Source organism: Rhodofomes roseus (assembly GCF_022264815.1).
Source record: "Rhodofomes roseus strain CIRM-BRFM 1785 chromosome Unknown C8Q71scaffold_2, whole genome shotgun sequence".
NCBI classification, from domain to species: domain Eukaryota; kingdom Fungi; phylum Basidiomycota; class Agaricomycetes; order Polyporales; family Fomitopsidaceae; genus Rhodofomes; species Rhodofomes roseus.
In genome coordinates, this window is record NW_025952958.1 from 639,933 (window position 1) to 662,605 (window position 22,673).

Sequence of the window (22,673 nt, forward strand, 5' to 3'; positions counted from 1 at the left end):
AGCACATCTGAAACTGATATGTGGTCAGCGCCGGGCACGAGATCTAGCATCGGTGAACATCCAGCAAGGTCGCATTACAGTAATCTAGCGTCTGTCCGTGTAGGCATTGTGCACTCGTCACTGGCACTAACTCGATCCCAATACCGCACACTGCTGGTAGGTCGTCGCTAGAATCCTCGGATCGCTACGGTAGCATCGAGGTTAGACGAGCGCATCAGCAACTGAACAGCAATTGTGTGTCACAGCGTGAAGTGTGTGACTGTTGCGCGTTGCGCGTCGGGCGTTCTCTCTACGATAGCATCTGCTCGAAGCAATCCGGTACATGTGATGTACACAGAACGCAGCCAGCGCGCATCCCAGACTCCGACGGATCTCATAGGAATGAACAGCCGCAGCTTTGGAGCCGGCCATGCAGGACTTGCGCAAACCCAAGGGGCTGCTTCTGCAACGAGGCTAGTATATCCTAACTTGTAGTCCTGACCGACCGAAGCCGGTCCAGGGGTCAATCAATAGGGCATGCGCACCTCGGCGAGTAGACCTCGCAATACTAGGCAACAGGTGATAGCAATACCCATCACGTAAACATAAGCAGCTATCGGGTACGCACACAGCGGTCCTCCGTCTACCACTCGCGCCTGCCGTCGGGGAAGAACCTCTCTCGCGCCTCCTTGCTCACGATATGCACCGCGAAGTCGCCAGCGTCGATCATGGCCCACCCGCCGTTCGCTCTGCGTTTGGAGTTCGGGGGGAGCGGCAGAGGCGGCTGGGAGGTCAGAAGCTATATTGCAGTGTTAGAAAGTCGCCGTTGGCGCGAAGGGACAAACACGTACAACTTTCCGGACTACTCTCACCACGGACTCGATCGCGCCCCGATCTTCTGTGCCCTCCTTCACCTATACGAGATTGGCCGTAAAAACCACACACATGAACGTGAGCAAATGACGGACCTGCGCTACCACTACCCAGCTCCACACGCCGCCTGTGTGGTCGTAGACACCCTCGCCCGCGTATGAGCGTCCGCGCTTTCGTCGCCCCTTGGGCTGACTATCCGGCAGAGCGGGACCCAGAGCCGTTGGGATCGGCTCGCGCACGCGGAGCATGCCTGGCTCGAGATGCGGCGATGTGCTCAGTGCAGCATGAAGCTGAGCAATGGGGCTTTCTGGCGGGACGTCAGCCGGGAGCGGCGGATGCTGAGCCTGGAGCGATGGCCGTACATGAGGCGGGGCGGAGCGAGACTGTCGAGAGGATGTTGGTAGGCCAGAGGGGTCCACAAACCATGGTAAGGGTTTGGGAGATGATGAGGAAGAGGAAGACCCAGAAGGCAAAACAGACAAAGTGCGTCGAGGGAGGTCGGCCGTGAAGCTACAGACACGTCGCCGGGTACACAGTCTCAGAGCTTGCATGATGCCTGCTACGAGAATTTGCTGCCTTTGTTGAGAGCAGAACACAGAGTCCCTGCCTCTGTCAGTGCGAGTGTGGTCCGAGTCGTTGCCTGTCGTTGCAGTATGTCGTGAGCTCTAGCGCCGAGGCAGGAACATCGATCACATGATGCTGTTCCTGCTGGTTAGCGCCCATTCTGCCGATCGCACACCAGGTGGACCGTGCACCGAGGACAACGCTCGCGATGCTCGCAACCATGCTGCTTCGTGGACATGCCTACTTTAGAGCCGTACAGATCAGCCATGTATGCACATATTAAAATCCATCCTCACTGCACCACAAAAATATGAAGATGCCGAGTGCTTACGTCTACGGTGACAGGACGTTATCACAAGCATCGCGCGACCACTGGGACATTCTTCGCTTCAGCGCTGCAGCCCCTGCGCTCAGCACCTCTCCCTCCGCCACGTCCCCCGCCCGCAGCTATGGCCGGCCTACGCATGAGCGTCGTCATCTGCGCGACCGCCTTTCTCCTCGGTGAGTCCAAGTCAGAGCCCCGCGCACAGAGCCGCGCTCGCCGTGCGCGAACAGTCCACCACTGACGCCCAGCAGGCCTTCTCTTCACCCATTGGACCGCCGACTCGCTCACGCTCTGGAAGTCGCCCGACACGCAGACGGATGCACGTCTCTGGGCAGCAGCTGCGTACTATGCCGTGCTGGCACGCATGCCAGCGTGGCTCGCCTACATATACGCTGGTGTAGCGGCTGTTGGCTCACTCACAATTTTATGGAGCCTGCGTGACGGACGCGCCGGGAATTTGATGTTTGACGGGGGCAGCATATGTGCGTGTTCACTCGCATTTTTGATACATTCACAACTGACACCAAACACAGTCCTCTACGGTGCGGCAATATACGTCTATATAAACGACGTACTCCCAAGTGAGTATCTATCGGTAGGCACGCGCGTCTGCTGACCACTCTCGTAGATATCTCCACGAATTTCACGTTCCTCGTCTTTCCCTCCCAAACTCCGTCCATCTCCGGGAGCACATCACAACATTCCCCATCAGCGAGCCTACCCCCGTTCCCCGCTTATCTCCACGAGCCCACATTCCAGCTCGCGTCATCGCATCTCGTCTGCAGCGTCATGCTCACGGGCGTGATCCTCCTTCAGGCGGGGAGGTGGTGGGCAGAGCAGGCTGACGAGGATGGCGACGACGACGACGCTATGGTTGAGGACGGCGAGGAGCCCACGACGACGCGAGAAGGCACACCGACACCGCCGGAGTCGAAGAAGACGCGGTGACTCGGGGCACCATAGAGATGATGGGACCTCAGGCCATGCTATGTTTTGGGACAAAATTAGGTGATGCCGCCCAATGGCTTGCCTGCACGGTTATGCATAGGGACGTCCCTTTGCAAGCGCCATGGAACGCTCGTGCGTACATACGAAGAGACGTGTAATCTTACCGCAGGATCCGTCCCGAAGGTCGCGCACTGCCCACACTCTATCTGATGACTGCAATGCACTTTTGATTTACTTACGTCGACCGTCAGCTAAGTCGCAGTTCGGTGTTCGATGCAATCGTCGAAAGGTTGTTCAAATCCAATATCCACTCTTGTGAGTGCCTTGTGCACCATGTCAACAGTAAGTAGAACCAGTCCTGTGTCCCGCGTCTGCTTCTCTACAACACAACATTTGATATCATACAGGAAATGTCCGGCACGCATCCAGGCCTGTCAATGACCTTTGGTCGACAACCGCTTAACGTCCACATCAGATCACACTTCAGAGTCAGAGACGAACGCACTCAATGGCCATGTTCCGCTGAGTATATTCCGTAAGTAGTGAGTAAGGTATAGTGCCCAATTGCAAGTGCCTGTCAAGTCATCCCGTGTCGCCAACGTACGAATCCTCAAATCCAAATCCCAGAATGTTCCCAAGATTGGGTTCCCTCACCGCATATCAACGCTCCTCGCCCGATGCCTATGCCGCCTCGGCCTCCTCTCCGTATCGATGATGACCGTCCCTCCTTGTGGCACCACTGTGCCGCCCTGGCCGTACGCCCCATACCCGCCGTACGCGCCAGGCGCACCTACGCCCTGTACGCCGCCCATCGGCACACCAGTCATCCCCGCGGCCGGCTGTGCGTACGCGCCGTACGCACCAGGGTATGGAGTGTTGGGGGCGTAGATCGCGCCCATTGTGTTCTGCGTGGGCATGCCCCCTGTTGCAGGGTAAGCACCGCCCATGCCTAGGCCCGCGGCGCCCATACCGGGCGCACCGCCGCCTAACCCTCCCGCCATTCCACCAACTGCGGGGCCCTCGCCCGGCGGCGGCGCTGGTGTGCCCGCCATCCCGACCCCCGCGCCTCCGCCAAGCATCGGTGTCCCTGCCGGCGACGCCATCCCCCCAGCCCCTCTCATCCCCATCTGCCCGCCCATCCCAGGGCCCATCCCCGCACTGCCTGCGACTGAGCTCGCGGAGCTCACGCGCCGGAGGCCCCGCGGACGCCCGCCCGTGCCGTTGGCGAAGTCGCGCACGACGGGGTTGCCCGGGCTGCCGTACGCGCCGCCCATGCCTGGTCCTGCGCCTCCCATGCCTCCCATGCCAGGACCCCCTCCCATGCCCATGCCGTTGGCCCCGGCCATGCCAGGAGCGAGGCCTCCGCCCATCCCGCCATAGCCTGTCCCGCCGTTCATTCCTCCACCCATCCCTCCACCCATTCCTCCACCCATTCCTCCGCCCATTCCTCCTCCGCCCATTCCTCCGCCACCCATTCCTCCGCCACCCATCCCTCCTCCACCCATCCCGCCGCCCATTCCTCCACCCATCCCTCCGCCTCCCGCACCCATCCCGCCGGCCATGCCTCCGTTCATGCCGCCGTAGCCCATCGCCCCTTCGCCCGGGACGAGCACCCTTCGGGCGATGCGGGCCGCCGTCGCGACGGCAGCCTCTGCGGCGTCTTGTTGGCCATACGAGTCTAGTGCCCGCCCTGTGAACTGCCAGAGCTGCGTCGCTGCAGCGCTCGGTTAGCGGAGGATGGGTGAATGACTCGGAGGGATGCACGCACTTTCCGCGAAGGCGATGGCGATGAGGGCTTCGCGCTGTCGCTCGATGTCTTGCCCGAGCGGGTCGAAGACGTCGGCGCGACGGTACTTGTAGATGCGGTAGGCCTCGTAGGCGGCTGCGGCGCCGATATCGGCGGGGAGAAGCTGCGAAAGATTCACCTGCAAGGCATATTCAGAGAGGGATTGTAAGCGGTCGAAGGTCGAATGCACGTACCAGGCCGCCATATATACGACGATGCCAATATCGTGCCTCGTTGAAGCCAACGCCTACCGCTGAGGACATTCGCCCCATGACGGCTTGGTAGAACGCTCTATGAGCAGTGACGGCGTTCAGCCATAGTTTCAAGGATACAGTGTGTATTGTACGCACTGGTCACCACGGAATGCATGAGCCGTAAAGTAGTCCTGACCGCCCCAATGTCCCTGGGGCTCCCAGCCGGGCGTTGGCGGTTCCCCAAATCTGTACTGCATGGCACTGAGCTTCGCCATGTTGATCCACTGATACAGAACAACATACCTCAGGAGTCCCCCACTTCTCACCCTGCGTCGTTTGGTAGTGTGCGTACGCCATGAGAAAAAAGATAGAGTAAATGTCGATGGGCTATGTTATGGGTATCCTATGAGAGATAATCGAAGATGTTTGTGCGTTGCCCGGGAGGATGGCTTTTATTGGGATGCAGCAGTGGGAGTGCGACGTCATGCTGGCAAACGCCTCGAGGCTGGGAGACTGGGACATGAAGACCGCGGCTTCTGGCCGGTGGGGCAGCCTCGCCTGAGCCTCGTAGGGAGGAGCTCGAGGATGATGTCGCAGGTGGCGCCAGAGACGCGCTGGGACGCGAGGATACGCGTCGCGTCACGCGTCGGTCACATACGGCGCCATGATGCTCTATCGGTGGCTGCAGGCCGAGGCAGCGACATGTAGCCCGCCATGACCACACCCTTGCTAACAGACTTTCCGGAACTATCTCATTTATCGTAAGTCTAAACGTTCATGGACTGTCAAACTCAGTCAAGCCTGACCACGTCGCCGCAGGAGAGAGGATCTACAGGAGCTCCTCCTGGACCCTGTCTGTTTCCAGGCGATCTTCCATTCGCTGAACCAGGTCAAGTCGCTCTACCAGGCCCAGGCTGAACTAGGAAACGCAAACGAGACAATAGCCAGTACGACTGCTCAGCCTTCCTCATAATGTTGGAGTGCTAAGAGTATAGAGAACAACCTCGCGCTGCAGGAGAGCCTGTTCCAACTGCGGAACGACACACAAGCTGCATTCGATGAGGCCAAGAGCCTTGAAACGCGATGGAAGGAGATTGAGAAAGAACAGAAGGAGGTCTACCAGGTACGTCTCGCTCGACCTCGCTCTATGTCCACTTCCACTCATCCTCGCTCTTACAGCGATTCACTCCGCAATTCCTCCTGATGCGTCTGCGCCACGCAACCATTGCGCAGGACGACAACTCCGAAGCCCGCGCATCAGAATTCGTTCAGGCGTCCTCCGCAGAACCAGTGCCGATTGCCGCGAACGGCAAGGAGATCGACGACTTCGTGCGCGAGTTCAAGGAGCTGCGCAAGGTGTACCATAAACGCGTCATGTGGGGCGATAGATGGGCTGCCGGGCAGGTTGCTTGGCGAGACGATTGACCGCAGAGGTCAGCGGGGAAGTCGTGGCGGATGGTGAGTAACGCACATACTTACAATCGCGCCGGTTGCTGATCCGGACCTCTCATCTCCGGCAGTGTCCTCTCACCGCGAAGCTTGTTGTACATTATTACAGGTTACATGGTATAGAATGACTGCGAGCGACCAGTTGCGCAGCAACTGTGACGCCACGCGAGTTTGCAGCCAACGGCGCGTCTCTTAGATGAGCCGACACGCAATTATTACGGTGCGGGCGCGATAGCGGTCCGTTACTACGGCAAGATGCGTCACTAAAAGTTCGCGATCCTTAGCTCGAAGCTATCGAGTTGGGCCGAAGGCAATTTCCAGAGTTGACGCTAAGCGTTAGCATGCGCCGTGGCCCCGGCATGCGGGGACATCACAGTCCTGGTGCTTGTTCGCAGTGGCGTCCACCGCTCCATGGCAAGCGTCTTGAGTGCACCGTCGGTGTGATTGAAGCCAGGCAAGTTCAGCATATATTCATCATGAGCACCCTTGACGTTTCTTCGTCTCCTGTTTTACAGAACAAATCATGCTAGAGCACTACAAGCCGTGCCCATCAATTCCAGGGGTCTAATACTGTGATCTCTACCGTGCAGAATTATCGCAAGAGCTCCACATCCAATACCTCATGCACACCCGAGGTGGCACGGCCAATCGCAGGGTTTGTAGCGCACCCTCCATGCTCATGTGCCGCACGGCTCTCGTCAACGCAGCCCTCGAGTCCTCTTTCGCCAAACCCCACCTGTCTTTTATCTCCAAGGTTTGTAGCGCAGCCAGGCAAGGCCGCACAGACATCGCACTTTGACCGCGTGCTGTGTCTGACGCGGAGAGGGCCGCAAAGCATGACGACAGGGTTTTGTCGACCTCGCCGAGATGCAGCGTCCGCAGCCCAGGCACGACTTCGAAGAGGCTAGCCCAATGATAAGGGTTATTAAAGTCTTCGTAGTCTCCGTGGTCGATGATCAATGTTTCGACTGCGCTGAGGTGGGAGGCGTCCTTTATTTGCATGAAACGAGTGATGGGATCCGGTGCTTCCTCCTCCATGCCATATGCATGCTCCATACTTATACTCAACGCGGGCTCTATGGGTCGCGAGAACTCGGTTTCGAACGGGCTTTGTATGGAATATGTGTACCCCGAGATGATCATCGTGATGCTGCTGTAACAAGGACTTATCCACAGGGTGCACATGGAGGAAAGGCCCGTTCGAATGGCGGCACGATTGGACAGATGATCAGGGCGCCGGGGGAGATACACGGTCAGATTGGCAGTCTCAGGGAGGCAAAGGTGCTCAAGGAGCCAGCCAGCAACCAGGGACTGCTGCCAGTCTATATCTACAACCTGTAGAGAGGGCAGCAACACATCCCTGTCCGTATGGGCAGGGGGCTGAGGTGCAGGCAAACGTGACAATCCATAGCTGTGAAGTTTCAGGGTCTTGAGGTCAGGACAATGGTCTAGGACGTCAAACAATGTGTCCATCTCGGTGATTGGGATGCCCTGCCGCCGGAGGATGAGGTGCTGCAGATTCCGCAGGATGTGACACTCGGCATTGAGTGGCAGGAACACACTTGAGAGATGGATGGAGTGCAAAGGAGGGGAATGTCTGCCGAAGAGACCATGATGTGGCTGGAGTGTCCCCAACGCAGGCACGGGATCCCCACCCTCCAGCCTGAGCTCCTCCAGCCGTGTGGCAGCCAAATGCGAGGACAGAACAGATCGCATGATGTCATGGTGATCCGTTACAACATGCAATTTTCGGACACGATGCTGGTGAGGCCGGAGGATCTCGATACAGCTGTAGACACTGGTAGCCCTGCCAGTGAGGTTCGTGCGAGCCTTGATAGTGACATCAAGAGGATGTAATTTTGATCGGCGTAGATATTCTTCGATGCGGTTCGGAGACTCGTCCGCAGATGCATCAACGTCCCTCTGGCGGGTAATACACAATGTTCCCCAAAGCCTGGCGGCGTCAAGGGCCACCGTACGCCAATGCCTACAGACATGGGTTACATGGTTGAGTTGAGTATCCGACCTCGGACGTTGTGACGAAGGCGGGGTTGCGTGCCAAAATATTTCAGCGAGAAGCTCGGTTGGGACGCGGTTGATATGGACTGAAGAGTTCCGCAGGGTCCGCAGTCTGGTCATAAACGCATTGGCCCGTAGCACGTATTCCTGCACCTGCCGTAGAGCGTCATCCATAGCAGGATGCATGACCTCGCTCGGCACCTCGTCCAAGCTCAGGCTCGCGAGGAGCTCCGTACAGGTTTCTTCCTGAGCTGGATCGGGCCTGTAGCTCTGTACAATCGCAACCTTCAAGCTGCCGACAATTCTCAGCATAGGGTCGTGGCATGACAAGGGATGTAACAAACCTTAGTAACGACTCGGATGGACGCGTACGGCTGTCATCGGGAGCTGACAATCCTCATTATGTCGTTCGAATTGATGGGGAGACAAAGCTAGGATTGGCAGTACTTGGTGTGATATCCTCGGGAGTAGGTTGAATTCGAACTTATAAGCAAGGTAGTTGGTTCTGTCCGGCTTGTACACGGCGAAGGCTCCCGTCTACTCCCTACTTCGGCCTAGCGGAGGGTTCGAACTGGTTTGGCAGTCGGATGTCAAGTGCTGGCTCAGCAGTGTTCGCAGGACCTGGAGTTCGTGAAAGCGACCTGCAGGACAGCGCTGGAATCGATCGTTGCTGCTCAGTGCGAGTCCGAGTCAACAGTGCGGACCTGGTGCGGACCCAAATTACTCAAAGTTACAGATCATTCGATCCGACTTACACGTGGATGGGGATTGGCTTAAGATTGTCAGTTTCCCCAGGAGGAGCGGTGGCTGAGATAGCCCCAAGATAGCCCTCTGGATCTTGGGATTTCTGCCTGCAGGCAAACACGCAAGCCAGGCTGCGGACACAACCTCTCGTGGAAAGGAAGGTGGATAGGATCAGACACTGTCCACCGTAGAACATCGCGTAGCCGTCTACTCCGGATCCCGTATGTTTCGTTCGCTACACAGCGCAGCCCGGCCAAGCGTCAAATGACGCCGAGCGTACTGGCACTTGCCTGATTGAACTGCCTTCCGTTTCTGCCACGCCCCAGTCTCTGCCATGGGAACCTTGCGTCGGCGGGGCCCGCCCTTTTATAACACTTGTTTGCACACACACTGCTCATACTCGTAGACCTCGTAAGCAACCGCCGTCATGGTTGAACGGAACCGCCTCAAGCTGCTCATCCGTAGCTATGCGCCCGATTGGTACGTCGCGTTGACATGATGATGAGTGACAGGCGCTCTGTTGAGTCGGAATTGCTCACAATGTGGACCTGACAGGATCGTGACAATCTTCTTAGGGTACGCACCATGAAACCCGTTGAGACGTCGTACGATTTGACGACAATAATTGATAGGCTCATCTTCCTGGTGCTGGAAACCATACCGGGCTTCAAGCGGCAGTTCTCTCTAGAGGACAGAACGTGAGGCTCATTCCTGATCAGACACACGACCAATGTTCGGGGCTGATTGCAATTGACCGTAGGCTATATCATCCGTAAGGAAAACGTACTTCACACATATATACACCTTCGTCTAACTGTAAGGCAGCTTTGCCGTGCACGAACGAGTACCAGTATGTACGCTCATGCCCTATACTGGGTTATGCTGAGCCATTCTATGACAGCCTATCGCATTGTACATGCTATGTGGAGTTGCACCGTTCATCTTACAGATCGTCCTCAATTACTTCACCGTGCGTTCATGGTGGGACCTCCACAACAGCACGCTCGGCCGTACGTCCCCTGAATCGTCGTCGATCGGACATCTCGCTCATGGCAACCGCAGTGGTCCTTAGCCTTGCCTTAGCTGCAGCTATCACAGAGTTTACCAAGGTAACCGTGGGCCGCCCCCGACCTGGTACGTGCCCTGAACATACCTCATGCCAAACGGACGACTGATGATGAACTCTATATTGTAGATCTTATTTCTAGATGTATCCCTAAGCCAGGCTCGGTCGACCCAACATACGGACTTTCCGATGCGAGCGTTTGTACGCAGACGGATCACTATATGATGGAAGATGGGTGGAGAAGCTTCCCCAGTGGACATTCCAGCTGTATGGTTTACCGTTCCCACCAGCATCTTCAGAACTAACCGTTACCCCCGCTGTTAGTATCATTCGCGGGACTGGGCTTCTTTGCCTTTTACATCGCTGGAAAGCTCCACCTGTTCGACAAGAGAGGATGTGCCGTGAGTTCTGGGCAGACCATGCTCAGCGAGTTACCAACTCACGATCCCACTTACAGCCGAAAGCATGGGCATCTCTAACGCCGCTGTCTGCCGCCGCGCTCATCGCCATTTCTCGGACCATGGATTACCGACGTAAGCAAACTCGTGCCTTCCAAATACTCGCGCCGCATCTCACTACGTCTCGTGCGACAGACCATGCTACCGATGTCCTCTCTGGCTCGCTCCTGGGCATTGTTGCAGCCTACTTCTCCTACCGCCAATACTACCCCAACCTCCCCTCCCCTTACTCACACCGCCCGTACTCGCCGCGGATCCCGCGCGACGACCGCCTGCCCGTACATGCTCGCGAAGTGGCCCTCGCGGAGCAGTACACGGACACAGAGACGGAGAGAGAGCTCGCAGCGGAGACGGTCAGAAGGGATGAAGATGGGAGGGTGCTGTGGAAGGACGATGATGGCGCGGAGAGGGTGAGCTTGAGAGACCATGCATCCTGAACTCAGAACGCAAATCTTGTAGATGTCGAATAAATCATGCCTTGATTTGAATCCTCACATGCACCAGCTCAAGGCCAACGCAGCAGGGCGCAGGGGGTCGTCTTCACCGGAACCACACACAAGACAAGGATGCAAGTCAAGCCAGATCTGATTCGCAGCCGGGGTATGATGACAACAAAACAAAAGAGGTAACGATACAAGCACGGAGAGGCGAGCACCTCCCCGCCTCCTTCCGTGCGCGGCCCAAAGATCCAGTGGGCCGCTATAACTTAAGTCCACCCGGGTCCCTTCGCATTCACATCCTCACCGACGCTCAGGACGCGGCGGCCTTGCACTGGGTGTCCTGCTGGTCGCAGTCCGAGACGGTGACGGACTGGCTGCCCGAGTTCGCAGCGTTGGCGCACTGGTTGTGCTGGACGTCGCACGAGCGGCCGAGCGCCGCGGCGACGTTGACGAAGTCGTCGTTGTTCGCGACGACGAAGCCGCGCCCACCCGCGGTCACAGCGGGCGGTGCGATGCCGCCGAGGGCACCGGTGAAGGTCTGCAGGTTGCCGCTGGCCGAGGCAGCAGTCGACGCCGTCGCCGTCGCACTGATGAACATCGTCAGAAACGGGGTGGAGAGTGACAGGCCAGAGACTTACGCAGCAGAAGTGCCAGTGACCGAGGCAACGGCGACGTTGGACGTTGCGGCAGCGCCGGTAGCTGTAACGGTCACGGTGACTAGGTGATCACACATCAGACTGCGGCGGGAAGAACATCTCGAGACGAAAAACTCACCGACGGCGCCGCAAGTGGCACTGGAGTCGTCAGCAGCGCTGGTCGCAGTCGCGGCAGCAGAGCCGGAAGCACTGGCACCCGCACCAGCAGAGCCGGAAGCACCGGCACCCGCGCCAGCAGAGCCGGAACTGATACCGGCGACAGCAGAGTTAATCTCATCCGTGGTGGCGTCGTCGACCAAGAGGTTCTGCGTGAGGATACACCCGAGCTGGTCGTTCGCGTCGTCGCAAGTGTTACCCTTGGCGGTCGGGTCGCCGATCGTGCCCGCCGCGAACGTGCCGGACATCAACGCGAGCGTCGGGTCGCCGCCAATGGATGCGATCTGCTTCGCCAACTCGAGCACGATGGCTTTGTTTGTGGCGGCTGCGTTGTCTGAGGCGGGATCCTGCCCAGGAACGTCAGCAGTGTCCGCCGGTGTATTGTCAGAGTGGTAGGTACCTGGTGCTGCGAGATGGCTGCAACCTCGGGGTTCGTAGCGGTTTCGTTACAGATCGCAGAGGCGGTACCAACAGCACCGGTGTTACGCTCGAGACCACGGAAAATGAGCGAGTACACCATGCCAGTGGTGTTGCCGGCAGCCTTGGCGTTGGTGAAGGACTGGTCGGCGACGGCCTGCTGGAGACATGCGAGGTTCTGGATCGACGGGTGAGCCTTAGCGAACTACCTGCAATAAAGCTAGCGCGACGTACCGTGACTGAGCCAGCGCCCTGGGCAGCTGCCGCATCACCCAGGAGAGCGAAGACAGGGTCCTGAATATTCTGAGGGTTGTTCAAAGCAAGCAAAGGCCGAACGGAGGAGAGCACAATCTCGTGGGAGTGCTCTAGTACATCACCGTGAGCATCAAGTGCAAACCATTCACGGCGGAACTCACCCTGAGGCACTTCACGCTTGAACGGCAACGCGAACACAGTGGCGACAAGCGCAAGCGCAATGTACTTGGGGGACAACATGGCGAAGAAAAGTTATTGGAAAGGAGTTTGTTGTATCAGTCGATGAACGTTATTGAAGTCAAAACGAATGGAACGGCCGGCGACCTGCGAATCTGCATAGGACCCCGCGTCAGCGCACGAACATAGGCCTTCACGCCATCATGTTTGCAGCAACTCACCGAGTAACCTGAAATGCAAAGCAACCAGACTGGCTGGTGTACGAGAACGCGACACTGGGGGAATCATTGCTAAGCTGGAGCCTTTTATCCTTGCCCCAACTCCGCAATGGGCCGCGGCCAAGCAGATTTCTATATGATCTTCCATTGGATGCTGCATGGTCGCAGCGTAGCGACGCCGGCCATCGGATAGGGCCCATCAAGGAACGCACGCCGAGACGGAGGCCGCAATTGGGCCGGAATATCAAGCTCATTTCGTTGCCTGACAACGACGGGCGTCGTCGGGACGACCTGAACGACCTCGCCTGCAGGCACCAGTAGGCACCAGTGCTCTCGCGGCTTCAATGACATTCATAAAGCGCACGACGGAACAAACCCGGAGTCACCGGCCCGGCGGCTCCGTATTACCTCTTTGAATTGTGCGAAAGTCTCATTTCATGCTTGGCCCTATGGGCTTGGCTTGCAGCTAGATATGTGCGTGGCCTACAGGCGATATGTGGTGAGAACGTCAATGATAGTGCGGTTTGAGTGAGCCTTGGACCATACCAACATGCTCGAGCTACAGACAACTTCAAGTTACATACCATATGCAACGGTGAGACCGTAGATCCGAGGCCTGCACTTGGCGTACACGCCGACACCCACAGTCCGGTCCCCACCCCTCGAGTCTTCCGATTGTACTTCGATTTATCTAGGCTCTGAACTGAGCATTGTCCTCAGCATATCGGGCAACAGGAAGGCAGGCGAACTAGTCTTGAAACTGGTTCCAGTGCTCGCGACCTGAGTACAACATGTTATCGATACGACACTGTCAGGAGGGAGCGGACTAGGTGTCTTCACGACAGCCGCGAAGGGGCCGACCCAGATTCCGCGCATACTTGTGTAGGCGTCGCGGCCCTCGCCATGACACTTGCATGTCTGGAGCGAGGTACTCCGGTCCCCTCTCAGTGCAAACTACAACCAGTGAGGGAGTCTAGTGATATTACAAATGTGCACGTACACGTATGATACAGTTAGGATGCTACAGCTTCTTCGATATGGTCACCGCCCAGCAACAAGAAGGCCCCGGAGGTCGTCGCTCAATATTGGTGGTTTCGGTGTAGCTTTGGAATCGGACTTCTCATCCGCCGTCCCGCTGGCGGCGTTGCGCCGTCGGACGTTACTGCTACCTCGGGGTTTGACCTCTGCCGCACGTCTGTCTATGTCCGCGACCAGCTGTGCGAAGGACAGGAAGAGGACTTCTGCCTGCGCCAGTGTGCTGTCGAGCTCGATAGTCATGCTGAGCTCGTTGCAGTACTGGTGATAGTGGACTTGGTCAGTAGGCTCACGAGCTAATTTCGAGCAGGGACATACCTTGAGGATCTCGTCGAACTGGTGGATTGAACATGAGCATCAAAAGAACTCGCGAATGATACCATAAAATACTCACCTCGACGAGATAGCGTAAAATGACGTCTCGGTGGGATTCGAGAACAGCCAGCGCGACGAAGAGAACGAAGTGGTTGCTATAGTAGTCTGTCCAGATGACTTCCCATAAGCGCAGGACATCCTCGAACGGGAATTCACGTTTGAAGTGAATAAGAATCCATCTGATTGGTCCCGTGAGCTCCTCCCTCAGCTGGGTTGGGTGAGAACTCACCGGAAACAGAAAAACAGGTTGAGTGCATCCGTCTTCTCTGCAAGGCCGTTCAGGCGTGGACAAGCGTCACAAGTCGACGGACTCACCAAAGTGGCGGTAGAGCTCTGGGTCCATGACGGAGATCAATTGTTGTAGAGTAGACAACTGTCTCCGCATGCCGCTCTGATCTCGCAGGAAGTTCTGCTTCTGTGAACAAGAACACAACAATGCGGTCAGCGCATGTCATCACCAGGGAGTCGTCATACCAACCATGCGATTCATTATCTCCACGAAGCACCAGAACGTCAACTCCTCGTCGCCCTCCATGACAACGTACACGGGGGCACATAGGTCCGACATCCCCTGCACGTACCCTTCACATTGATGATGATCAGTCCGATAAAGTACAGTGTGAACAATAGCACTTACCAAGCTCCTTTTCATAGAAATTGTACGTGAGCAGCACCGATCCAAGACGCTCAATGTGTTCGTTCGTCGGTGCCTGCGCCCCGATGTCGTATAGCTGCGGAGATATCATCGAGTAGCGCATGTGCATGCCCTTCTCGTCTTCCGTGCTTTCATCCAGCGGGGTCTTCGCCGTGCCAGCAAAGAGAGGTTGGGCACGGTCCGTTCGACGACAGTCAACGTCAATGCGATGCCGTTCCTATTCTGCCGCATCAGAATACGATGATACACCGTGGATCTGCGGTTATCTACTGACTTCGAGCACATCGGCGCGGTCGAAGACTTCCGCGACACCCCACCACTCATTCTTGATCGAGTGATACTGCGCCCTACTGGACCGAATCAGTATCGTTTGCAAGATTTACCACGACGACCGACCTTCGCTCTTCCCACTGCTTCCTCCGTTCTGCATCCGTGGCATCCCATTTGAAGATGCCCAAGAGGAATGGCCAAACCTCTTTCCTCAATGATCCCTTCGGACTGATCCCTCTCCGGAAGACCTCGCGTTTCATCTCCTCTACGCGGATATTCGGCCTGCCCTCCTGGTCAAACCAGCTCTCCCACATCTTCTCGTCCACTGGATGCTTCGGCTCCCTCGACGACTTCGGGACGGGCAAGTTCGCCGTGCTTTGCAAGAGCTCAAAGACGCCCAGATCTGACGACTCCTGTTCCATCTCCGACGAGGACAACGTCTGAGCCTCCCGCCTCCGCGCGCGCTCGCCCTCCTCCGCGACGATGCGCGCCCAGCGCGCGAGGTATACTCGCGCGCTCTCGAATTCGCCCACGCCGCCCTTCTCGACCCAGCTCCCCCATTCCCACTCGCCGTTCGCGTTTACGAGGCTCCTGACGGGGTCAGGCAAATGGGGGACGATCGGCTTGGCAAGCGGGTGCGAGAGGATTTGCTGAGCCGCATGGGCGGCGTGGCGAGTGATGTGTGAGAAGGACTGCAGAAGCGCCATGCGCGCTTGTGAGGACGCTGCGTTTGGCGAGGTCGGTGAGGGAAGGGAGCGATGCAAGACGGAAGAACGGGCAGAATATGGATTGGGAGTAGAGGAGACGGGTCGTGGACGGCGATGAGCAGGCACTGGGGAGTGAGAGTCGGCGTAGGAAGACTGAGCAAGAATATCGTCAACAGCCGTGTCAGAGAACAGTTGCGTCGAGTGAGTCTCCATGTCTTCGCGAGACGGATCCACCAAGTATAAAGTTGGTTCGAGATTCGAACGCATGATGTTTGCGTAGTGACGGAGGCGACCCAGGAGGTCCTCTCCACCCCAAGAAACGCCTGACTTCGGCGCGGGTGTTGCGTCTGAAGGAGGCGGAGGGTATGTAGACGTGCTGGGCGGATTCTCCGTTGTTGGAGACTTGGCTGATGTGGTGAACGAATGGGACTCGTCATCATGAAAGTACAGTGTCGGAAGTGTAGATCCGTTTATGAGGTTGATTGAGATGGAGCCATCTGTTCTGACAGTCAGAAAACAGTAGGTCATATGGTGTAAAGGATACGCACACCAAGACGACAAAGACGGAGAGTGCACAATCAAGGAGTATATCGACGTAATCGGCACGGAGAACGCATACGATTCCGGACGCGTTGGAAGGTCGATTAGGACAGCATCTGAGCAGATGTGTTCAGTCAACACAGAGTGAGAGTCCTCGGTTGTATGTGCTCACCTTCGTCCTCATCATCCACGCCAGTACTCTCCTCGACCTTCGTGAATTTGTCCCATTCAGTCTTGCCCCTTTCGTTCAATAGAGTCTCTGGGATCCAAGCAAGGAGGTAGCTTGGACTCGCTGCTTCCTGGGAATCAAATGAGCATGCATTCATATATCACAGGGACTGCACAGACCCGCTTGACAAGTGCAACGAACCCTGGGATGTTGTCTCTAGCGTATGCCGTAGGGTTCACGTAAACTTTGGATTTGCTATAGACGAGCCGATGCTTGCTATCGTCCGGAGTGCTGGGACTCAGTACTCCAGGGCTATTCGAAGGGTCGTGCTTTATCTCAACCATAGAGTCGACCTGTTGTGATCAGGCCTAAGCGAGCAATAACGTGCGTATAAGACTAGTACGGACGGAGATAGTGGATAGGGAACCGTCGAAGGAGTCCGGCTGAGGACCACCGCCCATCAAGGCCGTCGTTCGAGCTTATGTGCTACCAGGAGTAGGTCGCGCAGTACGCTGCGTACGCAGCTGGCGCAGCTTCACACCCGCGGGTCAAGATGACCGTAGTAGAGTAGACGGCGACGATCTGGTACTTCAAGACTATTTGTGATGGTTTCAAGCAGATTGGATGAGCTGACTGGCAGCGTCGCTAGCAAAAGCGTGAAGACCCTTTGGCAGCCGCAGGCTGCAGGCCTCAGCCCGTGCTGAGCGTCTACGGAGGCGGGGTGCGTCACCCCACATGACTCAGAATCACGAGGCACCCTCCCCCTGGTGCCTATTTTGGGAAGGTGAACAAACGAAGACAAGCAGGGAGTGGCAACTATACAGTTCGTAACTCTAATTTTCCCACTCATCGTCGTGTTCAACCGCCGTACCGCCCAGCCCAGCCGACGCGCCGTAACTCAAGATGGAAAACGACCAGGTCAGTGGCATAGTGCAGGAAGAGGAGCTGTTGTTCTGACCGGGTATTCGTCGAATAGGGTGTTCTCGTTGATCTCTACGTCCCCCGCAAGTGCGCGGCGACCAGTGAGTCCATGCAGTCTTCCGGACTTTTCAGTATGATCTGACCAGTGTCCCTACAGACCGACTTATCACTGCTAAGGATCACGCGTCCGTGCAGCTCACGATCTGCGACGTCGACCAGGACGGCCGGGCTCTCCAGACTGGCACCACCTTCGCTCTGTGCGGTCAGGTCCGGGCCATGGGCGAGGGCGACGATTCGCTGAACCGATTGGCGACCAAGGCGGGCCGTGCGTATTCACCCATGTTTTCCCAACACCGATGCTAATTCACCTGCAGTCCTCCGGAATGTCTGGTCATACCAAAAGTAGACGCCATTAGCATCGCACTACATCGCTGTATCATTGCTCTCTTCCTCGGTCATGAATCTCATTCCGCTATTCGGTGTATCACCAGCCACGGCGTCAGTGCGAGTGACTGCTCAAGCTATTGGATTCAACATTGTCCCGTCTAGTGAACGGATTACCGTTCGAGCCTTCTTCATTATTCCAGCTATGCCCTTGCGCGCCCGTCTCCTGCCCGTCTCGAACAGCTCCGCGAGCGATGACGATTCGGCTGCCTGATAATCTGTGTGTCTGACCACTAGAATTCCAACCAACATTGTTTCAAGTTCTTCCGATGCCTAATGCGTCCGCGTCATGGGGTCCTCGACGTAAGCGTTGCGTACGACTGCGAATGCCGTAAGACTGGTTCTACTTCGTTCAGTACTGCTTTACACCACCCTGCGCGTAGTCTAAGACTGGAGAGTACCTTGCGGACGTACTCGAGGGGGGATAGAAGGCGATTCATTACTTACCAGTACTTGTGGCCAGTGTGGCAGATGCGTCGGCTGGTGCCGCGGGCCGGAGAGGGAGATCTCATCATGATCAGAGCCGCGAGCGTTCCCCAGAACGTCGTGGACACAATGGCAACTGTGACAACCAACTCATCTGACTCACCATCCACGTCCACTGCCCGCCATGGCCTCCATTGACAACCAGCCTGCACACACCGACGAACATGAATTGGGGTTGGTTGGATCTGTCAGGAAACATCGTGGCGTTCACGCCTGACTTCGCAGGGAGCACTTCACACAGCACGATGGCGAACCCGAGGGCGCGCAAGCTGCCGAAGCAAACAAACCCAAAACGTCGCCGCATATTCTAGACCTCGACCTGCCTCAAGCGGACTTCGACTTGACGTCTACATTCGAGTCAATCCTGTCCGAGCCGCAGTCGCGCGACGAGCCCGCCGAGTAAGTAGCGACCTGCACGGTTCAGCGCTCGACGCGTCTCGTTCTTTCGGATTGACGCATTGTGGTGCGCAGGGTACAGCTCGTGCAGAAGCGCGCGAGCAACGTCTTCAAGCTTACGCAGGAGAACGAGAAGCTGCAGGCTGAGCTGCGCGCCATGACGGCGCGTCTGGAGGCAGCAGAGCGCAGGCAGCAGGAGCTCGCTCAGAGAGCCGCGGCTGCGCGCTCGCAGGAGAGGAGTCCCCCGCCGTCATGACCACGCCCCAAATGCTGGCCCCCCATTCTTTGCCGCTGCGACAGCGCACTGAACCCACCGCCCCATACCCCTATCCGGTGTATTCTCTCGGATACCTTCTTGCTTCTCAGTGTGGTATTGTACGTTATGGAAGTCTAAGAGTACACCTCGGAACACATGCATGAATCGTCTTGGCTTTGCATTCTGGAGTCTCCGCGATTGGTTGCGCGTACTGTGTGCCCGGCCGAGATAGGTTGTACATGAAATATAGTATACGGCTGAGGAATGCGCTGCTGGGGACACGAGTACTTGCATTGCTACATACCCACCCGCATCACACTCCGACGCGTCCCATGCTCCAGGTGGATCGCCCGTCGACGTACAGAACACTCCGTCCCAATCACCCTGAATCTTATCTCCATCATCTGGGGATATAAGCTACCACACCAGTCTCCTCACAGGCGCGGGCTGCTACTTTGCTTCCTGCTCTCACCCTCACCCCGCCCCCTCTCACATCCTGCGACCCACGACCAGCATGGCCTCCCGCCGCCCCTCTGCCGCCATCCTCGACTCCCCGGTCATTGGCATGACCAGCCGGCGCGCCTCTGTCCTCGAAAGGAGGCAGTCTGAGATGTCCTCCCGCCGTCCCTCGATCGACCCGTCGAGGCTGGTGCCCATGGACAAGTTGAGTACGCCTTCCTCTGCTAAGCCTCGTCTGTTGCTATTCTGGAGATCATCGCTACCGAGGCCTTGGGCGATCACTGCCCTCCTCATTACGGGGTTTCTATTCTGCCCTGCCATCGCAGATCGCAGTTTGCGGAACACAACCCGGGGTAGACAGAAACAAGAAGCTCAGGCTCTTCTCGCTAGTCGAACCCTGTGTTATGGAGATGGATATTTACTGACGCCGATGCCTGGTATCGCAGGACGTCGCACCTCGCTGGTCCCGATGATTTCAACGTCCTGTTCGTTGGAGCGGGGAACATCATGTTCGGTACGCACAGCACAACATCCTGTCGCATTCAGATAGCTGATACACCCCCACAGGCTCCGACGAAGGCCCCTGGAACCACTCCTTCCGTTTCGAACAGTTGGTTGGCTCCCCGAACTAGCCATAGCGTGACGCTCACCCGCTCCTCGCAGCAAACTCGGTCCGCGCCTCAAGGTCGTCGCGTTGATCGACCCTGCCGTCGAGCGCGCGACGGCGGTGCTCCAGAAGAAGTGCGATACGTTCGTGCGCTCCGCGTACGAACACACGCGCGTGTTCAAGACGCTCGAGGACTTCGTCAAGAACATGACCCGCAAGGACATGCCCCGCGCGGTCGTCGTCGGCAGCCCGCCCATGTTCCGCGGCACCACTCAGTCCGGGCGCGACATCGAGCTCCAGGTCCTCAAGCACTTCCCGGGCGTCGCCCTGTTCGTGGAGAAGCCGGCCGCGACCGGTCCGTCGAGCGAGATCGAGGAGGCGTTCAAGGTGTCCAAGGCTATTACCGACAGCCAGACAGTCTGCTCGGTCGGGTTCGTCTTCTTGTGTTTAGCATTCACTGGGAAGGGCACGCTGATTGTTTGGCCATGACAGGTACATGCTGAGGTACCTCAAGGCCGTGCAGATGATGAAGCAGATTATCCATGAGAACAACCTCACCGTCATGGCCACCATCGCGCGCTACGCCTGCGCGTACGAGGCCATCGCGAAGCCAGACTGGTGGGACAAGTCGAAGAGGTACGCCTACCCCTCGCGATTCCAAAGATGTGCGCTAACGCGATCTGCAGCGCTGGCCCCATCGTCGAGCAGGGCACACACTTCTGCGATCTCTCGCGCTACTTCGGCGGAGAGGTCGACATGGACACTGTCCAGGCGCACTCGCTCGAGTGGGACGAGAACGCCGGTCACCTCTCGAAGATGGTCGTCGACGAGACTGCTATCCCGCAAGAGAACCGTATCCCGCGTGTCACCTCCGCGACCTGGTGAGATATGCTTGCGCTGTCTCGTCCTACACCTTTGGATCTCACCGGACTCGCGTCCTGCAGGAAGTACGAGAGTGGTGCCGTAGGTAGCTTCACCCACCTGGTTGCGCTTCAGGGCCACGACTACAGCTGCGAGCTCGAGGTTTACGCGGACGGTTACCAGCTCAAGTGAGTTGTCACAACTGTCGCTACATTGGAATCGATGCTGACAGCGCCGTGCGAAGGCTCGTCAACCCGTACGTGCAGCCGGTTCTGTACATCCGCAAGCCCGGGAGCGACCACGAGGAGTCGCATCGCTTCCCCGACGATGATCCCTTCTTCTCTGAGGTGCGTATGCCCGGAGCCCGTCATGTTGAATGCTGTTAATGACGGTATGTAGATCTCCGTGTTGATTGACAACATCGAGGACATCGAGGAGGACCCCGAGACTTCGACGATTCTGAGCTCCTTCGAGGGTGTGTTCGCTCGTTCTGTAACTTCGTTCTTGCCGTTGACATTGCTTTGCCTATCGTAGATGCCTGCAGGACTTACCAGCTCACCTGGGCCATCCGAGAGGCGACGGAGCGCAACCGCAAGCCGAAGCCGCAGTGAACAACACAGGAGGAACGAAGTGTATAACGACCGAAGTGTGATACTGAGCAAAAGCATGTAGATGGTGGCGATACATCGCCGTGTAATTGGATGTATCATGAGAAGAATGCAATCCGTGTAACGCTCATCGTCGTGGTGCTAGAAACGCGCAACCTGCAACCGAAGGAAAACCTATGATGCTGAAGGAGACCCGGAATGTGATTTTGCTCGTCGTTTCTGGTCTGGCTCGTCTTCGTGCACGTCGGTGCCCGCTCCATGTTCCTTAGGTTCCTCAGGTGTTCGCTTGCGCTTCTTCTCCAGCTTGGCCTTTTCCCGCTTCGCCTGTACATCCCATTCCTCTTGTAGATGGGACTTCAAGAGCGGCATGGCCTTGAAGTCCTTGTTGCACCGCCAGCAGTCGAGTGGCTCCTTCAGAAGCGGCTCGTAGTGGCTAGGCTTGAGTTGGGATATCTGCACGATGGTTAGCGGAGCATTTCAGAGCCGTCATCTCGAGCACGCCAAAACAGTCCCGATCTAGAAACATTACACTCGGAGCTGGTGAGATACCCACCATAGCGAAATAAGACGGCTCAGCATCCACCCACTCTTGTACATCTGACAGAGGGATGAAGAAGCCACGCGCGGGGTGGAAGGAATTGTAGTGCTTCTTGTTCTTCATCGCGGGCGAACAAAGGTCTGCTGAGAGGACGTGCAGGTGAATATGCCTAAGCAGTTCAGTGCCACTCTGACCTCGCAGTGGTCCAAAGACGTCGACCTACTCCATGGAAGGCACTGCGTGAAAGCCCATCCAGACGTCCCATTTGAAGTGGTAGCGCTTCATCATCTCGTCCTCGATCATCGACCGGACCTGTTTCGCGTCCTCTGCAAGCCATCTAATGACTTCCTTTGCTCGTTCCTTGTCCCCTTTCAGGACGGTCTTTAGATTGGCCAGCCCAGGTGCAGTCAAGGGCGGGAGGACGCGCGGGAGGACGAGGAAATGAAAGATCGACTTTGGAAATGCGTCGAATATCGTGAGCGTACGTTCAGTGTAGGTGAGCAGGACAGAGGCAGGAAGCGAGCTGGGGTCCGTGCGTTGCGCATAGCTGCGGAGGATTGTGAGGGTCGGAGGGGCCATCGTGGTTGAATCCAAGACACGATCGACGCGTCGCGTCGCGTCG

General features: G+C 57.1%; 13 protein-coding genes across 13 annotated transcripts; 6 read left to right on the plus strand and 7 right to left on the minus strand.

Moving 5' to 3' along the window:
* Positions 1-336: 336 nt before the first annotated feature.
* On the minus strand, positions 337-1,613 carry C8Q71DRAFT_208414 (uncharacterized protein). Its single transcript, XM_047917026.1, has 3 exons — positions 948-1,613; positions 831-893; positions 337-778 (listed from the first exon to the last, which is right to left on the minus strand). Exons 1-3 carry the CDS (start codon positions 1,401-1,403, stop codon positions 623-625), a joined length of 675 nt encoding a protein of 224 aa, XP_047783606.1. The 5' UTR covers positions 1,404-1,613; the 3' UTR covers positions 337-622.
* Positions 1,569-2,927, plus strand: C8Q71DRAFT_733408 (Shr3 amino acid permease chaperone). Its single transcript, XM_047922331.1, has 4 exons — positions 1,569-1,917; positions 1,993-2,223; positions 2,275-2,322; positions 2,370-2,927. Exons 1-4 carry the CDS (start codon positions 1,866-1,868, stop codon positions 2,687-2,689), a joined length of 651 nt encoding a protein of 216 aa, XP_047783607.1. The 5' UTR covers positions 1,569-1,865; the 3' UTR covers positions 2,690-2,927.
* On the minus strand, positions 2,883-3,796 carry C8Q71DRAFT_733409 (uncharacterized protein). The gene has a single exon (XM_047922332.1). The coding sequence runs from the start codon at positions 3,790-3,792 to the stop codon at positions 3,340-3,342; it is 453 nt and encodes a 150-aa protein (XP_047783608.1). The 5' UTR covers positions 3,793-3,796; the 3' UTR covers positions 2,883-3,339.
* A 1,567-nt stretch (positions 3,797-5,363) lies between these two features.
* Positions 5,364-6,299, plus strand: C8Q71DRAFT_733413 (uncharacterized protein). The gene is made up of 5 exons (XM_047922333.1): positions 5,364-5,430; positions 5,489-5,616; positions 5,665-5,792; positions 5,849-6,127; positions 6,190-6,299. Exons 1-4 carry the CDS (start codon positions 5,384-5,386, stop codon positions 6,092-6,094), a joined length of 549 nt encoding a protein of 182 aa, XP_047783609.1. The 5' UTR covers positions 5,364-5,383; the 3' UTR covers positions 6,095-6,127; positions 6,190-6,299.
* A 686-nt stretch (positions 6,300-6,985) lies between these two features.
* C8Q71DRAFT_733419 (uncharacterized protein) lies at positions 6,986-8,530 on the minus strand (the record flags this gene model as incomplete). Its single annotated transcript, XM_047922334.1, has 3 exons — positions 6,986-7,035; positions 7,286-8,432; positions 8,511-8,530. Coding segments are annotated over 2 exons (1,167 nt in total), but the record flags the coding sequence as incomplete, so codon positions are not given.
* Positions 8,502-9,206, minus strand: C8Q71DRAFT_208821 (uncharacterized protein). Its single transcript, XM_047917028.1, has 3 exons — positions 8,893-9,206; positions 8,622-8,841; positions 8,502-8,568 (listed from the first exon to the last, which is right to left on the minus strand). Exons 1-2 carry the CDS (start codon positions 9,075-9,077, stop codon positions 8,682-8,684), a joined length of 345 nt encoding a protein of 114 aa, XP_047783611.1. The 5' UTR covers positions 9,078-9,206; the 3' UTR covers positions 8,502-8,568; positions 8,622-8,681.
* C8Q71DRAFT_733425 (phosphatidic acid phosphatase type 2/haloperoxidase) lies at positions 8,899-11,090 on the plus strand. The gene is made up of 11 exons (XM_047922335.1): positions 8,899-9,361; positions 9,437-9,457; positions 9,514-9,579; positions 9,642-9,653; positions 9,707-9,731; positions 9,783-9,891; positions 9,944-10,015; positions 10,077-10,214; positions 10,272-10,348; positions 10,405-10,480; positions 10,541-11,090. Exons 1-11 carry the CDS (start codon positions 9,309-9,311, stop codon positions 10,840-10,842), a joined length of 951 nt encoding a protein of 316 aa, XP_047783612.1. The 5' UTR covers positions 8,899-9,308; the 3' UTR covers positions 10,843-11,090.
* Positions 11,091-11,155: 65 nt separating this feature from the next.
* On the minus strand, positions 11,156-12,569 carry C8Q71DRAFT_853109 (uncharacterized protein; the record flags this gene model as incomplete). The annotated part of the gene is made up of 6 exons (XM_047926897.1): positions 11,156-11,432; positions 11,484-11,562; positions 11,620-12,004; positions 12,058-12,252; positions 12,309-12,439; positions 12,491-12,569. The coding sequence occupies 6 exons, from the start codon at positions 12,567-12,569 to the stop codon at positions 11,156-11,158; spliced, it is 1,146 nt and encodes a 381-aa protein (XP_047783613.1).
* A 1,196-nt stretch (positions 12,570-13,765) lies between these two features.
* C8Q71DRAFT_720082 (RabGAP/TBC) lies at positions 13,766-16,819 on the minus strand (the record flags this gene model as incomplete). The annotated part of the gene is made up of 12 exons (XM_047921337.1): positions 13,766-14,020; positions 14,078-14,095; positions 14,154-14,313; positions 14,364-14,400; positions 14,450-14,549; positions 14,613-14,716; positions 14,772-15,006; positions 15,064-15,136; positions 15,186-16,263; positions 16,315-16,422; positions 16,479-16,605; positions 16,655-16,819. 12 exons carry the CDS (start codon positions 16,817-16,819, stop codon positions 13,766-13,768), a joined length of 2,460 nt encoding a protein of 819 aa, XP_047783614.1.
* A 559-nt stretch (positions 16,820-17,378) lies between these two features.
* Positions 17,379-17,802, plus strand: C8Q71DRAFT_853111 (40S ribosomal protein S21; the record flags this gene model as incomplete). Its single annotated transcript, XM_047926898.1, has 4 exons — positions 17,379-17,393; positions 17,452-17,497; positions 17,554-17,721; positions 17,771-17,802. The coding sequence occupies 4 exons, from the start codon at positions 17,379-17,381 to the stop codon at positions 17,800-17,802; spliced, it is 261 nt and encodes an 86-aa protein (XP_047783615.1).
* Positions 17,803-18,047: 245 nt separating this feature from the next.
* On the plus strand, positions 18,048-19,110 carry C8Q71DRAFT_208930 (uncharacterized protein). The gene is made up of 3 exons (XM_047917030.1): positions 18,048-18,500; positions 18,552-18,725; positions 18,798-19,110. The coding sequence occupies exons 1-3, from the start codon at positions 18,451-18,453 to the stop codon at positions 18,976-18,978; spliced, it is 405 nt and encodes a 134-aa protein (XP_047783616.1). The 5' UTR covers positions 18,048-18,450; the 3' UTR covers positions 18,979-19,110.
* Positions 19,111-19,278: 168 nt separating this feature from the next.
* On the plus strand, positions 19,279-21,943 carry C8Q71DRAFT_208883 (putative oxidoreductase C terminal-domain-containing protein). The gene is made up of 10 exons (XM_047917029.1): positions 19,279-19,641; positions 19,884-19,951; positions 20,005-20,047; positions 20,101-20,475; positions 20,537-20,680; positions 20,731-20,925; positions 20,989-21,093; positions 21,150-21,252; positions 21,305-21,380; positions 21,440-21,943. Exons 1-10 carry the CDS (start codon positions 19,493-19,495, stop codon positions 21,514-21,516), a joined length of 1,335 nt encoding a protein of 444 aa, XP_047783617.1. The 5' UTR covers positions 19,279-19,492; the 3' UTR covers positions 21,517-21,943.
* Positions 21,496-22,667, minus strand: C8Q71DRAFT_208998 (HIT-like domain-containing protein). Its single transcript, XM_047917032.1, has 3 exons — positions 22,275-22,667; positions 22,067-22,220; positions 21,496-21,966 (listed from the first exon to the last, which is right to left on the minus strand). The coding sequence occupies exons 1-3, from the start codon at positions 22,628-22,630 to the stop codon at positions 21,688-21,690; spliced, it is 789 nt and encodes a 262-aa protein (XP_047783618.1). The 5' UTR covers positions 22,631-22,667; the 3' UTR covers positions 21,496-21,687.
* Positions 22,668-22,673: the final 6 nt, after the last annotated feature.

Excerpts from the sequence above, each read along its gene's own strand:
- C8Q71DRAFT_208883 (XM_047917029.1), top strand. The coding sequence starts at position 19,493 with ATGGCCTCCCGCCGCCCCTCTGCCGCCATCCTCGACTCCCCGGTCATT. Across the intron at positions 19,952-20,004 it reads AGCGGGGAACATCATGTTCG|GCTCCGACGAAGGCCCCTGG; the intron begins GTACGCACAGCA and ends ACACCCCCACAG. Across the intron at positions 20,048-20,100 it reads CACTCCTTCCGTTTCGAACA|CAAACTCGGTCCGCGCCTCA; the intron begins GTTGGTTGGCTC and ends CGCTCCTCGCAG.
- C8Q71DRAFT_733408 (XM_047922331.1), top strand. The coding sequence starts at position 1,866 with ATGGCCGGCCTACGCATGAGCGTCGTCATCTGCGCGACCGCCTTTCTC. Across the intron at positions 1,918-1,992 it reads CGCGACCGCCTTTCTCCTCG|GCCTTCTCTTCACCCATTGG; the intron begins GTGAGTCCAAGT and ends GACGCCCAGCAG. Across the intron at positions 2,224-2,274 it reads GTTTGACGGGGGCAGCATAT|TCCTCTACGGTGCGGCAATA; the intron begins GTGCGTGTTCAC and ends CACCAAACACAG.
- C8Q71DRAFT_208930 (XM_047917030.1), top strand. The coding sequence starts at position 18,451 with ATGGCCTCCATTGACAACCAGCCTGCACACACCGACGAACATGAATTG. Across the intron at positions 18,501-18,551 it reads ACCGACGAACATGAATTGGG|GGAGCACTTCACACAGCACG; the intron begins GTTGGTTGGATC and ends CTGACTTCGCAG. Across the intron at positions 18,726-18,797 it reads TCGCGCGACGAGCCCGCCGA|GGTACAGCTCGTGCAGAAGC; the intron begins GTAAGTAGCGAC and ends TGTGGTGCGCAG.
- C8Q71DRAFT_208821 (XM_047917028.1), bottom strand. The coding sequence starts at position 9,077 with ATGTTCTACGGTGGACAGTGTCTGATCCTATCCACCTTCCTTTCCACG. Across the intron at positions 8,842-8,892 it reads AAGCCAATCCCCATCCACGT|GTCCGCACTGTTGACTCGGA; the intron begins GTAAGTCGGATC and ends GGTCCGCACCAG.
- C8Q71DRAFT_733425 (XM_047922335.1), top strand. The coding sequence starts at position 9,309 with ATGGTTGAACGGAACCGCCTCAAGCTGCTCATCCGTAGCTATGCGCCC. Across the intron at positions 9,732-9,782 it reads CCGTGCACGAACGAGTACCA|CCTATCGCATTGTACATGCT; the intron begins GTATGTACGCTC and ends ATTCTATGACAG. Across the intron at positions 10,016-10,076 it reads CGTGGGCCGCCCCCGACCTG|ATCTTATTTCTAGATGTATC; the intron begins GTACGTGCCCTG and ends TCTATATTGTAG.
- C8Q71DRAFT_733409 (XM_047922332.1), bottom strand. The coding sequence starts at position 3,792 with ATGGCGTCGCCGGCAGGGACACCGATGCTTGGCGGAGGCGCGGGGGTC.
- C8Q71DRAFT_208414 (XM_047917026.1), bottom strand. The coding sequence starts at position 1,403 with ATGCAAGCTCTGAGACTGTGTACCCGGCGACGTGTCTGTAGCTTCACG. Across the intron at positions 894-947 it reads GCTGGGTAGTGGTAGCGCAG|GTGAAGGAGGGCACAGAAGA; the intron begins GTCCGTCATTTG and ends AATCTCGTATAG. Across the intron at positions 779-830 it reads TGAGAGTAGTCCGGAAAGTT|CTTCTGACCTCCCAGCCGCC; the intron begins GTACGTGTTTGT and ends ACTGCAATATAG.
- C8Q71DRAFT_208998 (XM_047917032.1), bottom strand. The coding sequence starts at position 22,630 with ATGGCCCCTCCGACCCTCACAATCCTCCGCAGCTATGCGCAACGCACG. Across the intron at positions 22,221-22,274 it reads CACGCAGTGCCTTCCATGGA|GCATATTCACCTGCACGTCC; the intron begins GTAGGTCGACGT and ends TGAACTGCTTAG. Across the intron at positions 21,967-22,066 it reads AGCCGTCTTATTTCGCTATG|ATATCCCAACTCAAGCCTAG; the intron begins GTGGGTATCTCA and ends ACCATCGTGCAG.
- C8Q71DRAFT_733413 (XM_047922333.1), top strand. The coding sequence starts at position 5,384 with ATGACCACACCCTTGCTAACAGACTTTCCGGAACTATCTCATTTATC. Across the intron at positions 5,431-5,488 it reads CCGGAACTATCTCATTTATC|GAGAGAGGATCTACAGGAGC; the intron begins GTAAGTCTAAAC and ends ACGTCGCCGCAG. Across the intron at positions 5,617-5,664 it reads CGCAAACGAGACAATAGCCA|AGAACAACCTCGCGCTGCAG; the intron begins GTACGACTGCTC and ends CTAAGAGTATAG.